This window comes from Lissotriton vulgaris, chromosome 6, assembly GCF_964263255.1.
Source record: "Lissotriton vulgaris chromosome 6, aLisVul1.2, whole genome shotgun sequence".
Taxonomy (NCBI): domain Eukaryota; kingdom Metazoa; phylum Chordata; class Amphibia; order Caudata; family Salamandridae; genus Lissotriton; species Lissotriton vulgaris.
The window spans coordinates 1,616,573,570-1,616,595,243 of record NC_141694.1 but is presented as its reverse complement, the minus strand read 5'-3'; the positions used below and the strand labels follow the sequence as shown (position 1 = coordinate 1,616,595,243).

The 21,674-nt window shown below is 45.9% G+C and overlaps 1 protein-coding gene across 2 annotated transcripts in view; it reads right to left on the bottom strand.

The window, feature by feature from the left end:
- The window catches only part of SRBD1 (S1 RNA binding domain 1), an 855,271-nt gene that overhangs the window by 608,363 nt on the left and 225,234 nt on the right, over nt 1-21,674 (bottom strand). For both annotated transcript variants that reach the window (XM_086927787.1, XM_086927788.1), the window contains exons 7-8: nt 11,983-12,100; nt 11,730-11,868 (exon numbers count right to left, since the gene is read on the bottom strand). In XM_086927787.1, the coding sequence (XP_086783913.1) occupies nt 11,730-11,868; nt 11,983-12,100 (257 nt within the window). The remainder of the gene's footprint in view (nt 1-11,729; nt 11,869-11,982; nt 12,101-21,674) is intronic.

Below are 21,674 nucleotides of genomic sequence, written 5' to 3'. Positions count from 1 at the left end.
GGATGGCTGGACAGCCTCACCAAGTCAATAAACACTCTCTGCTTAGGACAAAACACAGTTCTGAGAGAATCACTGCTAAACTTGTGATAGCCATGGTACAAGCAGCAGCAATAAGCCGCCACTTGACAACTACTTCTCCTGGTGACTACAATCACAGTGCCTCCATTATAATCAACTTGGGGGGCGGGCGGCGGGTAAGCCATACACAGATCAATACTTTAAAGAGAAGAATGGTACTGCTAGCAAGAATGGAGTGGGATTCTAGGATTACATACTGACTTTTCTGAGAGGCATGTGTATAAATGCAACATCTGGTCATGCTGGAAATCATACAGAAGACTGAAGATGGGGCGAGGTGCAGGTGCGCTACAAAGTGCAAAGTGTTTCCCAGAAAGTGCAAGCTGCTGATGTAAGGGGAGAAGGGAGTCCAGTCATCCACTACTGTATTAAGATCCTTTTACGGTATGTAGAGCTCTATTGGCTTTGTATGTTCCTTTTTGTCAGTAAAAAGACTTACAAAAAAATTAAAAAGGGCAAACAATCCCATTTCCGCGCTGAGGACTATGGAAGGTGAAACGGCCAACACAGAAGTAGGAGGAAATAAAGTTGTGCAAGTATATTATAATATAAGAGGTCTGCAATCCTTCTGAAATAAATCAGACTCTAATGTGTTGATGATAGGCAATCTGTGACACACCGAATCACCTTTTGTAAAGAAATAACTTAGTAGCGCTACTATATCAACTTATTACAGTCGAGTCCAGACTTCACGTTGCCTGCTCACAGAGCCAGCAGCCAATGGGAAAGGCAGGTCAGGTCATGGAGCACAATAAAGTAGATGCTTAAAGAAGGCAACCGAAACGTGACTATTCTTTTTTCTGCACTAATTGTCCAGCTGTCCAGTGACCAGCAGAAAGGAGATATTTATGCCAACTTTTTTATTTTTGCACTCCTTATGTAGATATTGAAAAGTTAGAATCTGTCTACATGCTTCTACACATTTCGAGCTAATGTATTTTTTGAGGAAAAACTGTCTTGTATTAAACTGATTGTAATATCTTTTTGCAATAAATATCTACAGCTTTTTGAAGCGTTTAATTTTGCTCTAGAGATTCTATTTTTATTCTACATGTTTGCCATCATTCTCTCTATTTCACGTGAAAGAACTTCGCACCAAGGATTTAAGAGCTCTGTGGCAAGGTGATTTCGTGCCATGTATTTTAGGGAATAAAGTACCCCCTGCATACTTGATAAGGATACTGCAAGTCACATCAGAGTTCCATAACCTTATAAAGAAACTCTGCCCTTGGGCACATTCCTTTATATGGTCATTGAACTCAGTAACTTGTAATATCCTTAGAATATATGACAGGGGGGACTTTATACTGTATTTAAAAAGAAATACACTGCACCGCAAGAATCCCATGATGACATCATGCATATGCACTTAAGACAGGTAAACTTGGGGAAATTTTCACTAGCACAAACTACAGAACTAGATGAATCTCAGAGCAGGGGAGATCAACATAGAAATAAATGAACGAATGGCACGAAAATCACTAGGTCACGACGGATTCCAACCCACATTTTTTAAAACATGCTGTTGAATACGGCTTCAGGTATATCAAGATGCACAGACGATTGGGACACTGCCATAGACTTGTAGGTAAGCAATACTACTGGTTCCATTACCAGAAATCCCCCAAAACCTGTTGGTTGAATCATCAACTCACCCCCTCTCCATATTTAATACAGATAGCAAGCTTCTTGGCAATGTATTAGCAAACAGAATTATACCCCTAATAAGCAATCTAATACACCCAGGCCAATCGTGGTAATTCTACAAAGATGTCTTGTCCATGTAATGAGTAGAAGCACCACTGACGGAGGGTATATCTTCAGTTGCAGCAGTGGCGATGGAGAACACTTTTGAATTGGGATCTGGAAAGAGATCGGACTTTGTCCGGAGATTAATAACTCAATCAGACTCTTAAACACCAACCCCATGGCCAGCGTAAAAACTATGAGGTTAATCTTTGAGCCAATACATCTACTAAGGGGCACGCAAAAGGAGGGTCCATTGTCCCCACTCTAATTTGCCCCTGCGATGGAACTCCTGGTTGAGAAATTTAGAAATACAGGTGCAGAACAAGGAATCTACAAAGAGGGGGGAAGCCACACTATCTCCCTAAATGCTTATGACATTTTACTCTAAGACATAGAATATAGCCTTGATAGTGTACTGAGAGCTCTTGAAACATTCAACATTGTCCTGGGATTACATGTCAATAAGAAGTCGTCAGGCCTTTTTTAGCTTAAATTAATTCTTGATTCAGTCATCCTACAACTCCTCAACTTTACTCTTGAATGGGAACATTCCACATTAAATACTTGGATATTAGAATGTACCAACAAATTCCTGGCTGGATATATGGAAACCTAGATAGAACTGTTGCTAGTACCAGAGTGTAGTAGCCATTTTGAATAAAGTTCCCATTTCAGTAATTGGAGAGCCATCATTACGTTTGTACTGATGCCCCGTTTTTTGTTTTTTTGAAACAATACCAGTGTGACCTCATAAAAGGTTTTTACCAAAACAGATGAAAGCCGGAGTAGTGTAAAATGGGGAAACAAAGGCCAGATGCAGAACTGCAGTGAATAGCACAGTGGTCTGCAGATATGATGTCCCCAGAGGCATTACATCTATAGGAGGTACAAGGAGGAAACAACACTGTTAACCAGGGTCTTCAAGCGTCAAACAAGAAAACATTATGCTTTAATGGTGACAAAGCGCTGTTGGCATAGGAAGTTACAGAAGACTAAAAATATACCAGCCTATGCCGTGTTTCTGCCCCTATTTGTAGTGCATGTGTATTAGCTGGGATGGGATCCTGGTGCCTGCATCACAAGCTATAGGAAACTGGTAGAAGGGTGAGAACGGTCACACGTTTCTATCTAAGCAACAACAATATTGCATCCCGGCTGGCCAATTCATAACATTTAACACACTGATCTGGGTAATTAAGTATATATCCCCTAAAATCAAAAGAAGGCCATACCCAATTACAAACTTTAAGGGAGAGATTGGCGACTGATGCAGAGCAAGAGTGAGATCAATTCCCCAAAATAGTATCAAGAAACGCTAAATCCAAGTTAATGCAACACAACATACTTCATTGTCTTACCTGAACCCAAAATTGGCTACACAGAATGTATCAAATAATCTATGATTAATGCCCAAGGTGTTCTGCAAATCATGCTAATTTAGTACACATATTTTGGACATGCACTAAAATGATGAACTTGCATCGGAACATGTCATACAAACAAATGAGGACGTGGTTATCATAAAAATAGAAAATAACCTGAAAAACTGTCTACTGAACCCAACGCCCTGTACTAAGTAAAATAAGCAAAAATGCAGAATATCTCGTCTGGCACTTATCTTAACGAAGACACTACTAACAGTATGTGGTAAAAGGTGCCTACCACCCCACAGCCCCTTACACACTGGTCTGTGCAACTTTGCCTGTACGAGGTGGTAAAACCCTTGAGATGTACGATCTGTGTAATATGCGCAGCTGTATGAGGCGAAACCTTGCTCAGATTGCTACCTCCCTTGGACTCTCTATCGCTTCTATCCAGTCATCATCTTCAGGTGTACCCAGATCCTTTGTCCAGGCCTCGCGGAGAGCCGTTAGGAGGTCTGGGGAGATTCATTATCTTTTTATGTACTAGGGAAGTGGCGTTCTCCAACATGGGGTCAATAAGTATTCTATCTTCGAGTGGAGTGTATTCCGCTAATTGCTCTCAGTCTGGAATGTGTCTCCTTAAAGCATGTCTTAGTTGTAGGTATCGGAGGAATTTTGAATCAGTGATGTTATACTAGGTCTTAGACGTCAAAGTTTGCCCCCTCCATAGATCCCCTAGATTTTCGATCCCTATGATCTGCTATTTATGAAATACCTTTACCTGGCCCACCTCTCGCAGCAGGTCACGTCCCACAGCAGTTTCTGTCCCGTCAATTTGTCTTTCCAGCCTAGGAATATAGTTGCTTCCCTCCACAAGCTTACCGTTGTTTGTGTGTGTATATGTAGTGTGTTTCATGCCCATCTAAAGTATAGCGCAGCTAAGTAACCTCTCTGTCCCATGTAATGATGGTCAACTCTGTATGCCGGTTCCTCCTGTCCCGTGAACACCCACCCATTTATAGTTACTAATTGCGCTGCCCAATAGTATTTTCTAATGTCGGGAATTGCCAGTCTGCAGCTTATGTAGGGCGAATCTAGACTGCCCTCCTTCCATAAAAGTTCCTTAGTTCACTATCTATCTTCTTAAAGAAGTTATTCAGTATTTTACAAGGGGTATTTTGTAGAATGTATAGAAATCTTGGTAAAGCCATCATCTTGAATAAGGCAGCCCACTCCCATTTAAGACAGTGGAAGTTTCCTCCAGTGTAGTATATCTCTGCGCAGTCTGTCCAGTTGGGGATTTAGGTTGCCTTCTAGGAATTCACTACCTGACTTTGAGATTATTATGCCAAGGTATTTGAATTTGTCTTTTATTACTAGGGAACTAGCACTTGATGGTAGACTTGGGGGTCCCCTCGGCTAGTACGTAGAGGAGGAATTTGTTCCAGTTTATCTTATATCCAGAGTAACTCCCAAACAATTGGACTATATGAATTATTAACCCGATTGAGGACTTTGGGTTGGTGGCTTACAACAATATATAGTCCACGCATTTATTTTACATGCATTTTTTATTTAGTAATCTATTTTGGCGTATTTTATTATGATGGTATTTTGCAGTTTGTGCTAAAGGTCACCTGCTCCCCCAAGCAGCGCATGTCACGTCCAGGGAGCTACGGGTCCCAAGCATAGTCAACAAAGGCCCATTATGTGCAATGCACTTCCAGAGAGTACACTGTAGACGCTTGCTCTCTGTCTCACAGCTTCGCAGCCTGCCATCTCTAGCGGAGCACCAAACTTTCAAGAGCTGCCCCTCTCTTTCCGCAGCCACCACCAGAGGAGACTACAGCACTGCATTGGCGGCGGACTGGAGGAACAGAGAGAATATTTAAAGGAAAGCGTTGCTGGCATAGGATCTTCTCTCATTTCAGTGTTAAGGAAAGGTAGATTTCAATAAGTTTACATTTCAAATGTCTTCCAGTCTGTGCTCCAGACACAGCCTTTGTGTAGTGATGCCCCTCATAAAAGGACTGTCGCCAGACTGGAGCACCCACATCGGATGCACAGGGATCTGCACTGAAGAGTCATTAAGGTAGACAGATGCTTGGCCTCACCAAAAGGGTCTCTTTCAACCTGCAGCTTCACCACTACTCGCCCATAGCATCAACAAAAAAGAGCACTGGTTCAGGAAGTCTAATCAGCAGCTGTTTGCTAACAAAGTGTTCATTGAATTTGTAAAAGGAGCCCTTTCACCACCTCCTCACTCACACGTCACCAGTGTTTGCATCCCCAGCCCGCCAGCCAATGGAATGAAGGTAATACTATTCCACTGCCTGGGAACTGGTCCTCATCTTACATCTGGTGCCAATGCATACCAGAGGCATTTAAATGTATCCCACTCTGCTGTATAATTAGTACTTAGTCAAACCTGAGAATGATCCCAGAACCTCTTTTTCAATGTGTACATTATTTCCCATGTATTTTCTCGACAAATGCGTCCAGCCATTATTTTTCTCTTTCAGCCCTTGAGCTAAACAACTGACTTGGCTGTATCAGTGGTCTAGCAGTAGTCTAGTAATGGAGAAATGGTTTACCTGTTTCTAGTACCAATTAAAATGTCTAATATACCACAATCTTCACAAGTAAATAATTTTCTATATGTTGCATCTTTAAACTGTATGCCGTCTCAAAATTATTCACTACATTCCTTAAATCTAGCATTGGAAAAAACTGTTCTTTAATCAAAACTTTGGCTTATCGCCTCTCCTTTTGTCTTCTCTCTTTGAAATGTCCCTCGCCTTACCTTCCATCCTCAGCATGCCTCCCCTGTCTGAGCACAACCTACTCTGACAGATGCACCATTGACGTTTCTTTATTTCAGCAAATTTCCCACAACTCATTTACAAGATCATAATCTCTCCTACCTCTGCTCAAGGTTGTATCTATGCAACCCCACAATATCTAATCTCCACTAACTCCTGCATTAATCCCACCAACCAAGTGTTTGAGTTCACCCCTCTGACTACTGATTGCGACCTCCCGCTAATACTGTAGTCCACAATAAACAAACTGAAATGACTGAGTGGAATGGTTTGCTTTGAGTGCACAAGACGAATCCCAATAAATAACAAACCGTAACCAATTACACTGAACTAACCATCAACCCTGGTTCTCGGAGCAGTGGGCTGCCCGGCATAAAGAGTTTTGATGCCTCTTCAGGGGTAGCAAGAGCTATATAGTTACAATACAATACAAATAACCAGCTAGTAGGCAATGCTGCCAAATCCTACACACAGGGATGATAGCTTCATCTTTGTGGATATCAAATGTGCCAGTAAAATTTACCGAACACAGAATGCAATAGACAAACTGGTACGCCCAGGAATATTCCTCTTAATCCGTTCCACAACCCGATATCTCCCCAACCTTGTACTTCACAAACGTTCTTCTCCTTCAACACTCTTTCATCAAATACTAAGTTTAATCTAATATGGTTTTCAGTAACGTATTCTAAAATCAATATTGTTTGACCATCAAATCATCAATGTGTTATATGAGGAAAAGTTTCCCTCCACTGTTACAGGTTTGACTGCAAGGTGGAAACATAATGGTATATATGTACGATCCAAGAAAAATAAGCAATGCATGTGTAATATGTTTTCGTGAAGAAGTTGGATTAATAAAATATTAACTGTCAAAAAAGGCTCTGTTCTTCTGAAAGTAGTACTTCAGGACACAAAGATCTTCAATACCTGCAGGTATCACTGTGTGTCATCCGCCTAATGCTTCAGTTTGGACACTATTTGTCCCACTCGTCCCACCTACAGAATAAAAACAAGGAAGCTAATATTGGTCCTAGAGCTATACCAAAGCCTACCAGCAATTGAGGAAAATCAGAACTACCAGTCATGACGAAAGTTTGAATGGTGATGCAGGAAACAAAATAATAAATCTAAACTGGTGCTATAAAATCCCATTTGGGTTTGAAAAACCTTAAGTAGTGTCCAAAGGTTGACAAGTTCAAATGTCTTCCAGATTGGTACAGCAGAAGTTGTTAGTGGTGAGCATGCCATAGTCAAATAAAGAATAAGAAGACTGGTGTTGTTTGTACATACATGTTGATACCCAGGGGTATGTTTACTCCCTTCTAATCTACTGCCACCCAAACATGCATACTCTTCACATCAGAGACCGAGAGAATGATATGAGGAGTCCCCCACAGATCGTCCTTCAGCCCCATCCTTTTCAATATATATATGACACTACTCACCTACATCATCCGATCACAATACATCACTGTCATCTCCTACACCGATGACACCCACCTCATCCTCTCCCTACTGGACAAGACAACCACCAGCAGGACAAACTACAACTACTGCATAACAATGGTAGCAGACTGGATGCGAACAAACTGCCTGCAGCTCAACACCGACAGGACAGAAGAACTGGTCATTGGCAACAAGACCTCCCCATGGAACCATACCGGGTAGCCGTCAAAGTGAAGACCAACACCCAAAGACTAAGCAAGCAATCTAGGGATCATCCTAGACGACAAGCTACACATGACGGCTCATGTCAACGCAGTGTGCACCTCCTGCTCCCACATGCTACTGGAGAATTTCAAATTATTGTCTCAGAATACCCGAAGGACCATCACACAAGCCACTCATCACCATCAGGCTCGACTATGGCAACACTCTTAACTCCGGAATCTCCAAACAAACCCTACACAGATTCCAGACCATCCAGAACAATACTGTAAGACTCATACTCGTCCTCCCACATCGCATTCACATCACACCCATCTTAAGAAGCTTCAATGGCTCCCCATTCACAAGTACATACAATTCCAACTTCTTGTGCACACATTTAAAGCCCTACACAACACAGAACCAGAATACCTGAAAAACCGCATACACTCATCAGCCCGCCAGACACCTATGCTCCGCCTCACTCTCACTCGTACACATTCACTGCATCTGGAAAAGGAAAACTGGAGGTCGCTCATATTCCGACATCACACCTAAGACACGGAACAACCTCTCTCAACACATCAGAGCCTCCTCCTCACTTCTTGAGTTCCACAAGAAGCTGAAGGCCTGGCTCCTAGTATAAGCACCTTGGGGACCACACACCTACACAAGCGCCTGGATACCCTCTTGAGTCATTAGTGTGCTATACAAATCAACGTAACATAACTAAGACTTCACATTGCCGTCGTAGCCCGTAGCCTCATCTGAACCACTGGTGTGACACGCATCTTCAATGCGGGGCTTGTGCAGGGCTTCGCATCACAAGCCCCTGATTGACTGGCTCCTTGATGATGATGCAGGGCCTCGCATCACAGCCTCGCACATCTCTGGAACCAACGCTGTGTGACGCATCTGCGACCCGGACTTGGAATCGCCTCAGCTAATCTACGCTTCCTCAACTTGGGGCCTCGCAACGGTCTGCAACCAGGTTTTAAGGTACTCTTGTGCAGCAGGCGTACCTGGGTCCCTGTAGCCAGCCTGCACTCCATCGTGGTCAGCCTGAACTTGTTACTTTGTCTATTCTTCTAATATGGTGTGGGAGCCTTCTTGTGTTGTGTTTTTAACATTATTACGGTTTGAAGTGTTGCACAAATACGTTACACATTGCCTCTAGGTTAAGCCAGACTGTGCCAAGCAACTAGAGGATTGAGCACAGAGTAATTTGGGGCTCGCTTGTGACTTTACCCTGACAAGGATTGTGGTCGCTGCTTGAGTAGGGTTTTCTCGCCCTCCACTAGTAACTCAATTTCCAACTATTCTAAAAAACATAATATGGAGAAGTATAAACAGATTGTAATATTAAATCCCTGATGTCTATGTGTACAAGAGTGAAGGGCTGGTGTCTTCTTAGTTTCAGTTTTTGGGAGATTCTTAGTAAACTCTGGGGCCAGCAGAAACCTTTTGGAATTTGGAATTTAAAAAAGATATACTGAAGAAAATCCAGGGGGAAATAGCTAGCTTTATCTGGGCTTCTAAAAGCACGAGAATAGCCTGGAATAAATTGAGGAGGAGGAAAGAGCAAGGTGGAATAGCAAGTCCTGATTTATATGAGTACTACAGATCATTTCAATTAAAAAATTTCAGAACCTTGTTAAAGAAAAATCAATTTTACGCAAACTATCTACAGAATTTGACGGACAGATCAGACCATTTCTTATATAAGTTTGGCCAGCCAAAATTTAAAAATAAAATAAAATTAAAGATCGTATATAATGCGGTAAGGCTTTGGAACCAGATTAGAAACAATGTAAATACACCGTATTACAGTACCATGGCCCCGATATGGGATTCTCCTGGGACGCCAGAATGTTTGAAAGACTCACTGGCAACACCACTAAAAAGAGCAGGAATTGTAAGATGGGGCCAGCTGATGGTAGATAACTCTATAATAACGTGGGATCAACTATATGTAATTACTGAAGCTAAATTATCAAAATTCAAATACTATCAACTAACCAGTTGGGCTAACACTTTACTTGAAAGAAAAAAGGGGAACGAGGATCTTGAAAACGAAATGATAAAAATATCACCGGTAAAGAAAGAAATATCAAAATGGTACTGGGCTTTCATAGGGGCCGGAGAAGAAGATTTCTTAGTCCCCGAAGCAACATGGAGAAAAGACATGCCGGACCAAGAACTAGACTTACAGACCCATCTGGCTAAGATCTCTAGAAAAATGTTGGTCCTGTATAAAACCGGCTACACTAAAAAGAAATCATATGTTCACCATACACAGGGCATATTGGACCCCAAAAAAACTATCAAAATTTAAAGGAACAAGCATGAAGTCCTGCCCCAAATGTAGTGAGGAGAAGGCGGATGACACCCACATGTTCCAGAACTGCCCCGCACTCAGCTCCTACTGGCATGAGATTGGTAAGACGTTGACCACGGTATTGGGAATACAGATAACTGTAAGTACTCCTCTTATTATCTTTGGGACATATAACATCAGTGAGGTGGGCACGGGCAAGCTAACTAAAAAACAAGAAAACCTCCTATTCGTACTAATACTGCTAGCGAGGAGGGAGATTTGTATAAACTGGGTTAAACCAACACCACCCTCACACGCAAACTGGTTAAATTCTGTAGTAAGACATAATAAACTTGACAAGAAAGGGAAAAGCTCCAAGAGAGTTAATTTCTGGGAAATATGGGAACAGCATTTTCAGACGGGCCTTTAACTCTTTTCGGGTCTCCAGAAAACAAATTCCAATGATTAAAGCGATGACAATAATTCCAGACAGAAACCATTTCTGTCGAGTAGCCAGGAAGGCTAGCTCCCCCTCCAACTTCTGGAATTATTGATAAAGATAAAGAGCAATGGAGATAACTGAATGGTCACAACTCCCAAAGGGATACTCCCCAAACTTAGTCGAACATAACGGGGCAGTGAAGGCACAGAACCCGGGACCTCAGACTCCTGAAGCCTCCTTATTTAAACAATCGCATAATGAGGATTAAAATAAATAAAATAAAAAAAGTGTGAAGGGCTGGTGTCTTCTTAGTTTCAGTTTTTGGGAGATTCTTAGTAAACTCTAGGGCCAGCAGAAACATGAAGGCATAAATAATTCCTGGGCTAAAGAACAAAACATTCAGCTCAATGCTAAAATGCGGCCACATATTACAAAATTTGCTGCAGATCTTCTACAGACATGGATTAAAAGATTTATTGCAAAGGTTTTAAAGACACTCTACTCTTACACAGATACATTACTGCTGGTAGATTTAAGATAAATATATATTGAGCTGATGAAAACTAAATGGGTGAATATTTTCTGGTTTTGTGACTGACATTAACAAGTCAGATGTTTTCTAAATATTAAGCTTTGATCATACTTTCTAATATAAAAATTCAACTCAGTTGGTAGCACAACATTATTCTACATGGATGTGAATGAACTAGAAACGTTTTCCAGAGACCCCTCCAGGCTAAAACAGTGATTCTGAGAACATGGACATCCAAGCGCATATTGATCTACTTTAGAAAATCAATGTACAGTTCCAGACAGACCCCGATTATGAGCATACAGTTTAGAAGGTTTCTCATGACTTCTTTACTTCACAAGTATTTCTATGATATTTATCATTTTTTCCCCTTTGTAGCAGGTTGCTCCCATCTACTTTTTCACATTTCATTATGCTCCCTTTCAGGTTATCTCCTGTGTACCTTAAGTCAGGATTCCTGATTGTGATATGTGATCAAGTATATTCCGTTATCCTTCTTTAGGATGTATGTGACTAGTTCCGAATTAATAGGTTTTATAACACTGGTTAACAAGTCTTTGACTGCTGGTGCCACACATATCCTATGATCTTTTAACAAGACATATTAGGTTATTGTTTTTGATCTTGATGATCATTTCCAAGTATATCTATATATTATCATACGAAAAAAGATTAACATAAATTAGAAAATACCCCAAGTCATATGTATTAAAGAGTACATTGATAAACAGTTTTCTTTTCTAATTGTTGCTTTATAAAGCACAATAATCCATACCTTCAACTTCGGGCTTTATAAAGGAAAAAAGGTTCAGTTGTGCCGGGGTTTCAATAAGTGCAATTGCTGCTGGTTCCAATCCAAGCTGTCTGGCCCTGTGTGCTTTGGTGCCTTTACTTCCAGTTTTGAATGGAGCATACTGAATAAAGGATCATAACAAAAAGATGAATACTTTGGGCTTAAAGACATTGAAACTGAAATGGCAGCCTTACAATGCATATAAAAACATTTACTACATAGGGCATATACTAACCACATATTCTACTTCATCCAGGGTTCGACTGTTCAACAGGGCGTTGTGTAAATGGATGTTTAACTTCCCTTCTTTTTGTAATTTCTGTATTGCTAAATGTGCCTTCTTTGCAACATTGCTGAAAATAAAAATGAAAGTTTAATAACAAAAGTATTAACAAAAGAAACTGCCATCCCTTGGAAGCACATTTGCACACCTTTCAGTGTATATCCATAAACCCAAAAATGATAAGAGTGAATTGATGTAACACAATTCTCAATTTAAATACAATTAAGCTGCAATTTAAACCTGTAAACACCAGTGTAGGGAAAATTAACTATATCATTATAAGCAGAAAAAACTCCCCTGCACTGCCAGAAACTAAAAATCAATACAGAGACAATGTAATGAAAGGGAATGTATTATTTTTGGGAAACAATCGGAACACCACGGCCTCAGCCACGCTGGTTTCGACAACGCAGTGCGCGGTCTAGCTGCTGGCTGCTGCACGGATGGAAGCAGGAAAACCTTGCGCCAAGAGATGCAGAGGGCGCGGTGAGGTAAGTGGGGCTGTGCTGGGTGGTAGTTTTCGGGGCTGGGGTAGTTTTCAGTGATTGGGGGCGGGGGGGGGGAGGGGGGGGGGGCGGGGGGGTGGCTTCAGGGATTGTTTTCAGGGCTGGGGGTCGGGTAATTTTCAGGGCTGTGGAGATCGGAGTAGTTTTCAGGGCTGAGCAGGTCGGTGAAGTTTTCAGCGCTAGGGGGACGGTGGAGTAGTTAATAGGGCTCGAGGGGGGTAGGGTAGTTTTTAGATTAGGAGTTAAAGCTTTAGGCCTGTGGGTAGTGGAAGGGGTTGGAGTAGTGTAAGGGGCAGTGCTGGGATGCAGGCCCGGACAGGCCGTTGAGGGCACCGGGCAATCCCCCGGTGGGCCGCATGGTTGGGGGCCGGTTTTGGGCCCCTGGGGCCGTTTTTGTTACAGGGCCGTTATGCTGCAAAAACGGCCCTGTAACAAAAACGGCCGAAAACCGGCCCTGTCACAGTGCGCGGTGGCACCTCTCCCCCCTCCCCTCTCCTCCCGAGGGGGAGAGGGGGGCCGGCCGAGCACTTTGCCAGGGCCGGTTCTGGTTCCCAGTCCGGCCCTGCTGGGATGAGTCGGGGAGTTGAGCGGCAGGGTTTTAGGGCTCAGGGGAGGGGAATGGGTAGTTGGGGTAGGTTTTAGGGCATAGGGGAGGGGGAATAGTTTTTAGGGCTCAGTGGGGGGTGGGTTAGTTTTTAAAGTAAGGGTTAGGGTTTTAGGCCTAAGGGTAGTGGAAGGGGTAGAGATAGTTTTAGGGACAGCACAGGGGTGGTAGGATGTCGGGGTAGTGTATGTTAAGGGTTAGGTTCACGATGAGGGAGGGGGGGGTTGGAGGAGTGGCAAACTCAGCCATGCATACCCCTTTACCATTCTTATCTGATGTCATGAACTCACTGATTATTACAACTCCACGATGACCAAACTAATTGACCACCTTGCCCCACCTAAACTCAAAAGAATTCTTGAACAAAGACAAAACCCCGTGGTTCAACTAAACCCTTAATGAAGAAAGGAACAAACTGAGACTAACTGAGTGGATATGGAGACAACATCCCTCCTCCCCTCATCTCAAACTGCTAAGAAACTCCAGAAACTCCTACAACAAACGTATTTAAAAAAATCTAAAAAAAGACTTCTTTTGCTCGGTACTTGACAATGCTAAAAACAGACCGAAGAAACTATTCGACTTTTTAAAACAACAATCACACAAACTGGCCAAAACCGCACCCTTTACCTCAAAATCGCAGCTAAGCAGTGGAGAATTTTCTTCCTTCTTCACAGCCAAAGCCAACGCATTACAGAATGATCTTCAGACAGCCACAATCAACTCAGCTACTCCACAGAAACATAAAGCCCATGTTCTAATCCAACCTACCTTGCCATCGCCCAAAAAAAACGATCTATGGTCATCCTTTAAGCTTTACGATTTCAATGATATTTCAAAATCTTTATTGACTATCAAACCTAACAACCACTTCAATGTCCCTCTCTCCTCTAATTGCCGATCTCCTATCTACCACATCATCAATCCTCTCGGGACCAAAATCATCAATGCTTCTCTCTCGCAAGGATCCATCCCGAATTGCCTAGAAATTGGTTGTCATCCCCATACTGAAAAAACCTTCAGATAACCCCTCTGACCCAAATAACTTCCGACCAATAACCAACATTCTCATGCTAGCCATAGTCTTGGAAAAAGGTGTTCAACAACAATTAAACCAACACATCACAAATTTGAAGCTTCTGGACGACTGCCAATCTGGATTCAGACCTGGACACAGCACCGAAACGGCTATTCTACACATTGTAGACGACGCACTATTAGCACTCTACCGGAATGAAACTCGTCTGCTAGAGCTACTCAACCTCTCATCCGCCTTCAATACGGTCAACCACTGCAAAATTCTAGAGATGCTAGAAATCAGGGACTGTCCTTCTTGGAAAACAGGACGCAAAGGTTTATGATGAACAAGCATCTATCTCCTCCATCTCCTAATCTTTTTGGAGTACCACAAGGCTCTACCTTATCCCCTGCGCTATTCAACCTCTACGTCGAACCCCTAACTGATCGAATATCTCCTTCCATATGTATGCAGATTACACACAGTTGTACATCAAGGTCACCACCCTTGAAGAGATCAAGTTGATGAATCATGCTCTTGAAAAGACAGCCCACTGGCTAACCACCAACCACCTTAAGCTAAACTCGCAAAAACGGAATTCCTTCTAATTTCCCCCTAAAACAAATCTGCGATGTTGATGGACTGGACCAAGATGGTCACTGCTCTAAACTGTACCCCGATCCTAGTGGACTACACCAAATCATTTGGAATCACGGTGGGCGCTAGAGGGCGCACTGCAGCATGGCCGCACTGCCGTGAGGCTCCTGCAGCCCGGAGCTCTCATCCGTCCATTTATCCTGCTGATCGTCACCATTCCCTGCCCTGACCCTGGATTCTGCCTTGGTTGGCTGCTGACCGCACTCGGTCCAACTCCTGCGCCGATCGGAGGTTGCTGGCCTGAGTTAGAGGTCCCGGAGGATTCACCGCCGGGCGCTCTGGAGGACGGGCGCTCCGGCGTCTCAGCCCACTCTAGTCCGCTGCTTCACACGTGGGGTGGAGGCCCGATCCCCTCCCCCTCAGGGACTCTCCGTAGCTGCCCGCCTGGACGCGGCCGGCGGCTGTGCATGGGGCTCGTGTCCGGTGGAGCCGTGTGTGCAGCGCCGTTACAGGTGTCACCTTTGACTGCGGCGGAGGAGCTGCAGCGGGGGCGCCGATTTACCCCCTGACTTGAGTGACGGCCATTGCGCAGAAGGGAGTGGCGGGGCGTCCATGCCTGCTCGTGCCCCCGTCTGTGGTGCTTTCCTGACCGCCTGGACTCTGGCAGGTACGAGCGGAGGTGGACTGTAGTGGAGGAGACGGCTAATAGAAGGGATTGCTGGCCGCACTGCTGGGAAGCCGCCTTTACACCATTTGGCGCCATTTTCATCGCAGCGGTTGATGTATGGCGGAGCCTGCCGTGCTGTATACTGCGGCGGGGTGCTCCATTGGCTATAATAGCGCCAGACCCATCTGAATGCGCTGTCAACTGTTACCTCCTGCTGTGCATCATATGCCACGCTGTCTTGGTTTGTACTGCCCTGCTCATTGGAGGACGACGTCGGTGCTGGTACCAGCGCACTACCCCTGTCGCAATTCGTAAGTGGCGCTATCCTTTCTGCTCTGTGGTGTGCTATGTTGGGCCACTGTTGTGCCCTTTTAGACTCCTTTCGTCTGCTGTTATAGTGGCTGCCCTCTGTCACCCCGGAGGCGGCTGCGAGCTGTGACTGTTGGAGGGGGCTGGCGATACGGCGTGGATATGAGAACAATGAACCCCAATTTTGGACTTTGATGTGCTGCGTGTTCTGTTTGGTGCATAACATTGGTTGATGACCGTGGACTTGTACCCGGGGATCCCTTCGCCTTTCCTTGTACATTACTGTGGGAAAGAGATTTGTGTGTGTAATCATGGGGAAACCGGACAATAAGCAGCCTAAGCTCTCATTTGACTCTACAGCTTCTAGGAGGGGCGCTCGCCTGGTACAAGAGGCAGGGAGCTCGCGATCCCCCCCCCCGCCTGTCGCTGATGCTAGTCCGCAGCCCACCACCCCGGATTTCCAGCAGATGATGCAAGAAATGCGGCAAGGCTTCGCCACCATTGTGGACAAAGTGGACAAATTATCCTCGCGCATGGACGCAGTGGTGCAAAAACTTGATGTCCATGAGGAGCGCCTGACCACGGCGGAGCAGCGCATCTCGGATCATGACGACACTGCGGCCACCCATACCACTCAGTTGGCGAGGATGGACAATATCCTGAGGGTAATAGCCGCTAAGAATGAGGAGTTGGAGGCGAGAAGTCGGCGTAATAACATACGCGTGGTAGGTGTGCCGGAGACGACGAATGTGGGGAAAATGGAGACGTATGTGGAAAGGCTACTGGTTGGTGCAATTGGGGCGGAAGCGTTCTCCACGCAGTTTATTGTGGAGCGGGCACACCGATCCCTTGGGCCGCGGCCGGCCTCAGGCGCGGCACCGCGTCCTATCATTGCACGCTTCCGGAACTATCGGGATCGTGACGCTGCTCTCCGTGCGGCTCGCACTACCCCCTCGCTTTCCTTTGAGGGGGTCAATTTCACTATATATCCGGACTTCACTCCGATGGTGCAGGAGCAACGACGCAAATTCCTGGCAGTTAAGAAAAAGCTTAGAGACCTGCAGGTGGACTACGCCTTGCTATACCCTGCGAAGCTGAGGGTGACTCATCAGGCGAAGCAGACTTTCTTCACGAATCCGCAGCAGGCGGAGGACTTTGTGAAGTGTCTCCGGAGGGAACGGGCTGCTGCTGGCCGCCAGGACGGGGCAGGACAGGATGGCCACCGCTCGGCCGGGGAGGAGGAGGACGTCTGAACAGGTTTCTAGCGGCATGGAGGCTGTGATACACACTTTGCACTGACACTTGAATGGCTGCCCTTGGAGTCTGGGTTTCCCCAGGCATGTACTGTTGAGGGCGGATGTGTGGGTCACCGGTCTGATCCGGGAGTCCGCTATTTGAGGTTGTCGTGGGGGCGATGGTTGATGGTAATACTTTGCTCCGGGCACCCACTCCCACACTGCGCCTGAGTCGGATCTTCGCCCTGCGGCTGGAGGATCGGCATGGTGTGAGAGGGTGGTAATGTGCACCTCTGGTGGGCACCCCACCGGGAATACCCGACTATTGTTGAGTTTCTTTGTACGACTGACTTTCTGGATGGATGGATGGATGAATGGTGTGAGGGGAGGGGGGGTGGTAGGGGGTCCTGACAGTTCGGGGTTGGTCAGATGGGAGGGGGGAGGGGAGACTGCGCTGACAGTTTATCTTTCACTTGATGCTTGTGCTGGACGCGCGTTGTTGTTTGGATGTATCGCGTGCCTGTTGCACGGTTGTTCTTATTTGTATTGGGTAGGGGGGTGTTTGGTTCTGTGGATGGATGACGGCATGGATGAATGTGGTGTGCGGTACGCGGGGGGGGGGGGACGGTGTATGCAGCGGTAACGTTCCACTGCTTCGACTCAGGGACTTTGCCTGGTGCAGTGTTTCAGCATGCCCTTTCGCACATTCCTTATGAGTGATGTCAGTCGAGGTGTTAGAGAGGATATCGATTTTGTCTTGGAATGTGCGTGGGCTTAATGATGCCAGGAAATGTCGTAATGTGCTACACTATCTGGATCGACATGCTATACAGGTGGCGTTGCTACAGGAAACGCATCTGCGCCAAGCGCCTGCACATGCGTTCGGAGGGAGGTGGGCCACAGTGAGGAAATTTTCATCATACTCATCTTACGCACGTGGGGTTGTTATACTGATCAAGAAATCACTTTCATTCCAGGAGCTGGGGTCACGCGTAGACTCAGACAGGAGATATGTGCTATTGTGGGGGAGGATTGGGCAGGTCACTGTACTTTTTGTGAATTGTTATGCACCGAATATTGATACACCTGCTTTTTTTCTTACACTATGGGGCCATGTTCTTGCAGTAGACGCCTCACATATTGTATGGGGGGGGGGGGATTTCAATTTGGCAATGCGGGCTCTTGGGGACAGATCGGAGGGGAGCTCTCAGTACAATGTCCAAGCCAGGGATGTCTTGCTGGGCATAGTGGAGGAGGCAGGCTTGATTGATAGTTGGAGATATGTACACCCCACAGGGAGGGAGGGCACTCATTTCACAGCACAAGCCCGTACCTGGGCGAGACTGGACTATGTCTTCCTCTCCAGGAGACTTGTGGCGGGATTACATGGTGTGGCACACCTCCCCAGGACGTACTCAGACCACTGTCCAGTTAGGGTTATGTTATCGGTGCCTGGACTGCACAGACCACGGCTACCTTCGAGACTTTTCCCTTCTGCCCTGTTGGATCCCATCTTTAAGGCGGAGCTAGGTGAGGAAGTGGAGGCTTTTTTCCCGAGGAATAGGGTTCTGTAGATAGTGTGGAAGTGATATGGGAGGCATTTAAAGTTACAATTCGGGGGGTCACAATCTCCAAGAGCTGTGGGGTACTTAGGACCATTGTTCGTATGCTCGCAAGCTTGGAGGCTGATTTACAACAGCTAGAACGCGGGATGCTGGATGGCCCTGATCCTGACCTCATGCATCAGTTTAGGGGTAAACTCTCAGAGTACGAGGAGGAGGCAGCCAGGGAGGCGAAGCATAGGGGGAAATACTGGACGGCGAGGAGGTACTGCAAGGGTGAGAGACCTGGGAAGGTACTTTCTGCACTTACGAGACATCAGAGGCATAGTTCAGATGTGTTGGAACTGGTTTTACCTGATGGCACGCGCTGTAGAGACACGAAGGAAATTCAGGACACTTTATACATCATTACACACACTTATACACTTCACAGCACTCGGGAGATGTAAGATATGGGGGTTTTCTGGACGATTTGGCGCTCTGTTGGCTATCGGACGATCATAGGGCATTTCTGGGTAGACCCCTTGAGGTGGAAGAAATCAGAAGTGCCATTATGTCTCTTAATAATGGAAAGGCTACAGGACTGGATGGTCTCCCCGCCGAATTCTATAAATGTTACGTGGATATTATGGCTCCGGTGCTCCGGGAGGTATTCGAGGAATACCTTGAGGTGGGGAGTTTGCCGGGGTCTATGAGGGAAGTTGCTATCACCTCGTTGCTCAAACCTGGAAAGGATTTCCTGGACGTAGGGTCCTACAGGCCTCTTTCATTGCTTAACTGTGATGTTAAAATATTGGCGAAGGTATTGGCGGCGCGGCTCTCGGAGCTTATGCCCGTTATAGTCTTACCTGACCAGTCCGGATTTGTGCCTGGCCGGGCAACATCTCATAATCTTCGAAAACTATTCTCCTTAATTCCGACAATAGCCCCAGAGGTCCCGGTGGCTGCTGTTTTTTTAGACGCTACGAAAGCGTTCGACTCAGTGGAATGGGGTTACTTGGTGGATGTTTTATGCAGAATGGGGTTTCCTCGGATATTTATCTCATGGGTCAAATTGCTGTACACTGACCCGGTGGGGAGGGTGGTTGTGAATGGTGTGCTTTCCTCCCCTTTTCCAATCACGAGGGGGACCAGGCAGGGGTGTCCTCTCTCTCTCCCCTCCTGTTTGCCATTGCCATAGAGCTTCTTGCGTGTAGGGTTCGCCAATTACATCAACAGAGTGCGTTTAATTGTTTTCAGCGTCAAATTGGGATATCTCTGTATGCGGATGATGTTACACTTTATGTGAAAGATCCGCTGTTGAATCTTAACGCGATACTACGTGAGTTTGTTGCCTTTGGCGGTATTTCTGGAGTACATATCAATTGGCAGAAATCCCAATTCTTTCCGCTCACTGCAGCGGTTCATCGATTCCCACTGGACTACCCTCTGGAGTGGTGTGATTCGGAGCTACGGTATCTTGGTGTTGTGGTGGCTTTGCACAAGGAAGAGACGATCAGGCTTAATTATGGCGTCGCCATAACTAAACTGGCAGATAACATAACGAGATGGATGTCTTTGCCTCTGTCCATGGCGGGTAGAGCATCTCTGATAAAAATGGTAGTGTTGCCCCGCTTCCTGTACCTGTTTCAGAATATTCCATATCACCCTGGGGCGTACTTTTTCACACGTCTCCGCTCGGAGCTGATTCGACTGTTTTGGGGGGGCAAACAGCCGCGAGTGGCATGGTCTACATTAACGTTGCCTTATGTCGATGGGGGCTTTGACGTCCCTGATTTTGAACTTTATTATGTTAGCGCCCAGGCGCACTATGCGTACCACTGGATGCGCCCCACACCGTTTATGCCTCAGGTAGCTGCTGAACAGTGGGTTGCTCATCCTCTCCCATTGGAGGGCATGGTACTGGGGAATGTTGGGGACATAGATACTCCCCAGACAACGGTGACCTGTACGATTGATGCTTGGAAACGAGTTACAAAGACGCTGGATCTTGCATTCCTCTACTCACCTGCGCTACCTCTGGTGTATCACCCTGCCCTGTCCTTGTTGCAGGAGACAGGGTTCCAACGCCTGTGCAAACGTCTTGTGATACTTACTTGGTGGGACCTTTTTCGTGAGGGCACCTTCCGTACCCTTGAGCAATTTTTTGGTGGTGGGGAATACTCCCCGTTGGAAATGTTCTATTATGTCCGGTTACGGCAAGGCCTGAGGACGCTGCTACCTGAGTTCCCCAGGGAGCCAGGCGTGGCTTTACCGCTTCACGTGATGTTACTCTCTGATGGGCGTCATTTGGTTTCTAGGTTGTATGGTGCCATCAGGAAACAGCGGGTTATGTCGTCTAGTCGGGTACGTGAACAATGGAATGTTGAGCTCGGAATTTCTATCTCTGATGAACAATGGGCATACTGTTGCGGTGTGACTGCCAATATCTCCTCTAGTTGCCGTTTAAAAATCATACACTATAAATTCATACAACGATTCTATTACACTCCAGCTAGGAAACTCAGGTTCCGGCTAGCGGAAGACGATAGATGTGCTCGTTGTCATGCGACGGGTGCCGATTTCCTTCACCTGGCATGGGAGTGTGGGGCCATTTCAGAGTACTGGGTGCAGGTTCATGACGCCCTTCAGGTCATGACTGAGATGGGGGTATTGTTCGACCCTATGGTCCTCTTATTAGGATATACCAAGGAGGTGCCGGCACTCTATCGTAGATTTGTGGATGTGGCTTTATTGTTGGCGAAACGGCGAGTGGCCTGTTGTTGGGGGCGGGGCAGGGTAGCGCGGTTCGGGGACTGGCTGAAGGATGTCCTTTATTGTCAGGACCAATATAATGTATACGCAGAAATGATGCATGTGCGCTGTAGGCCTAAGGACTTTTGGAGCCCGCTACAGGTGTACCTACTTACCAGGGCTGTGCAGGATTCTGATTCGGACAGTGAAGATCGGGTTGGGGTAGGTTGACGGGGTACCGTTTGATGGGAATCCACCTCTGTCTACCAAACGCCATATGACACAGCGAATGGGGAGATCTCTCTATACTACTGCTTGGTTACTTGCGTGGGTTACACTGTATGGTCATTGGGGGGGAGGCGGGGGATCACTGCCTGCTCCTCTGCGGTGATGCTTATAATACCTCAACTCAG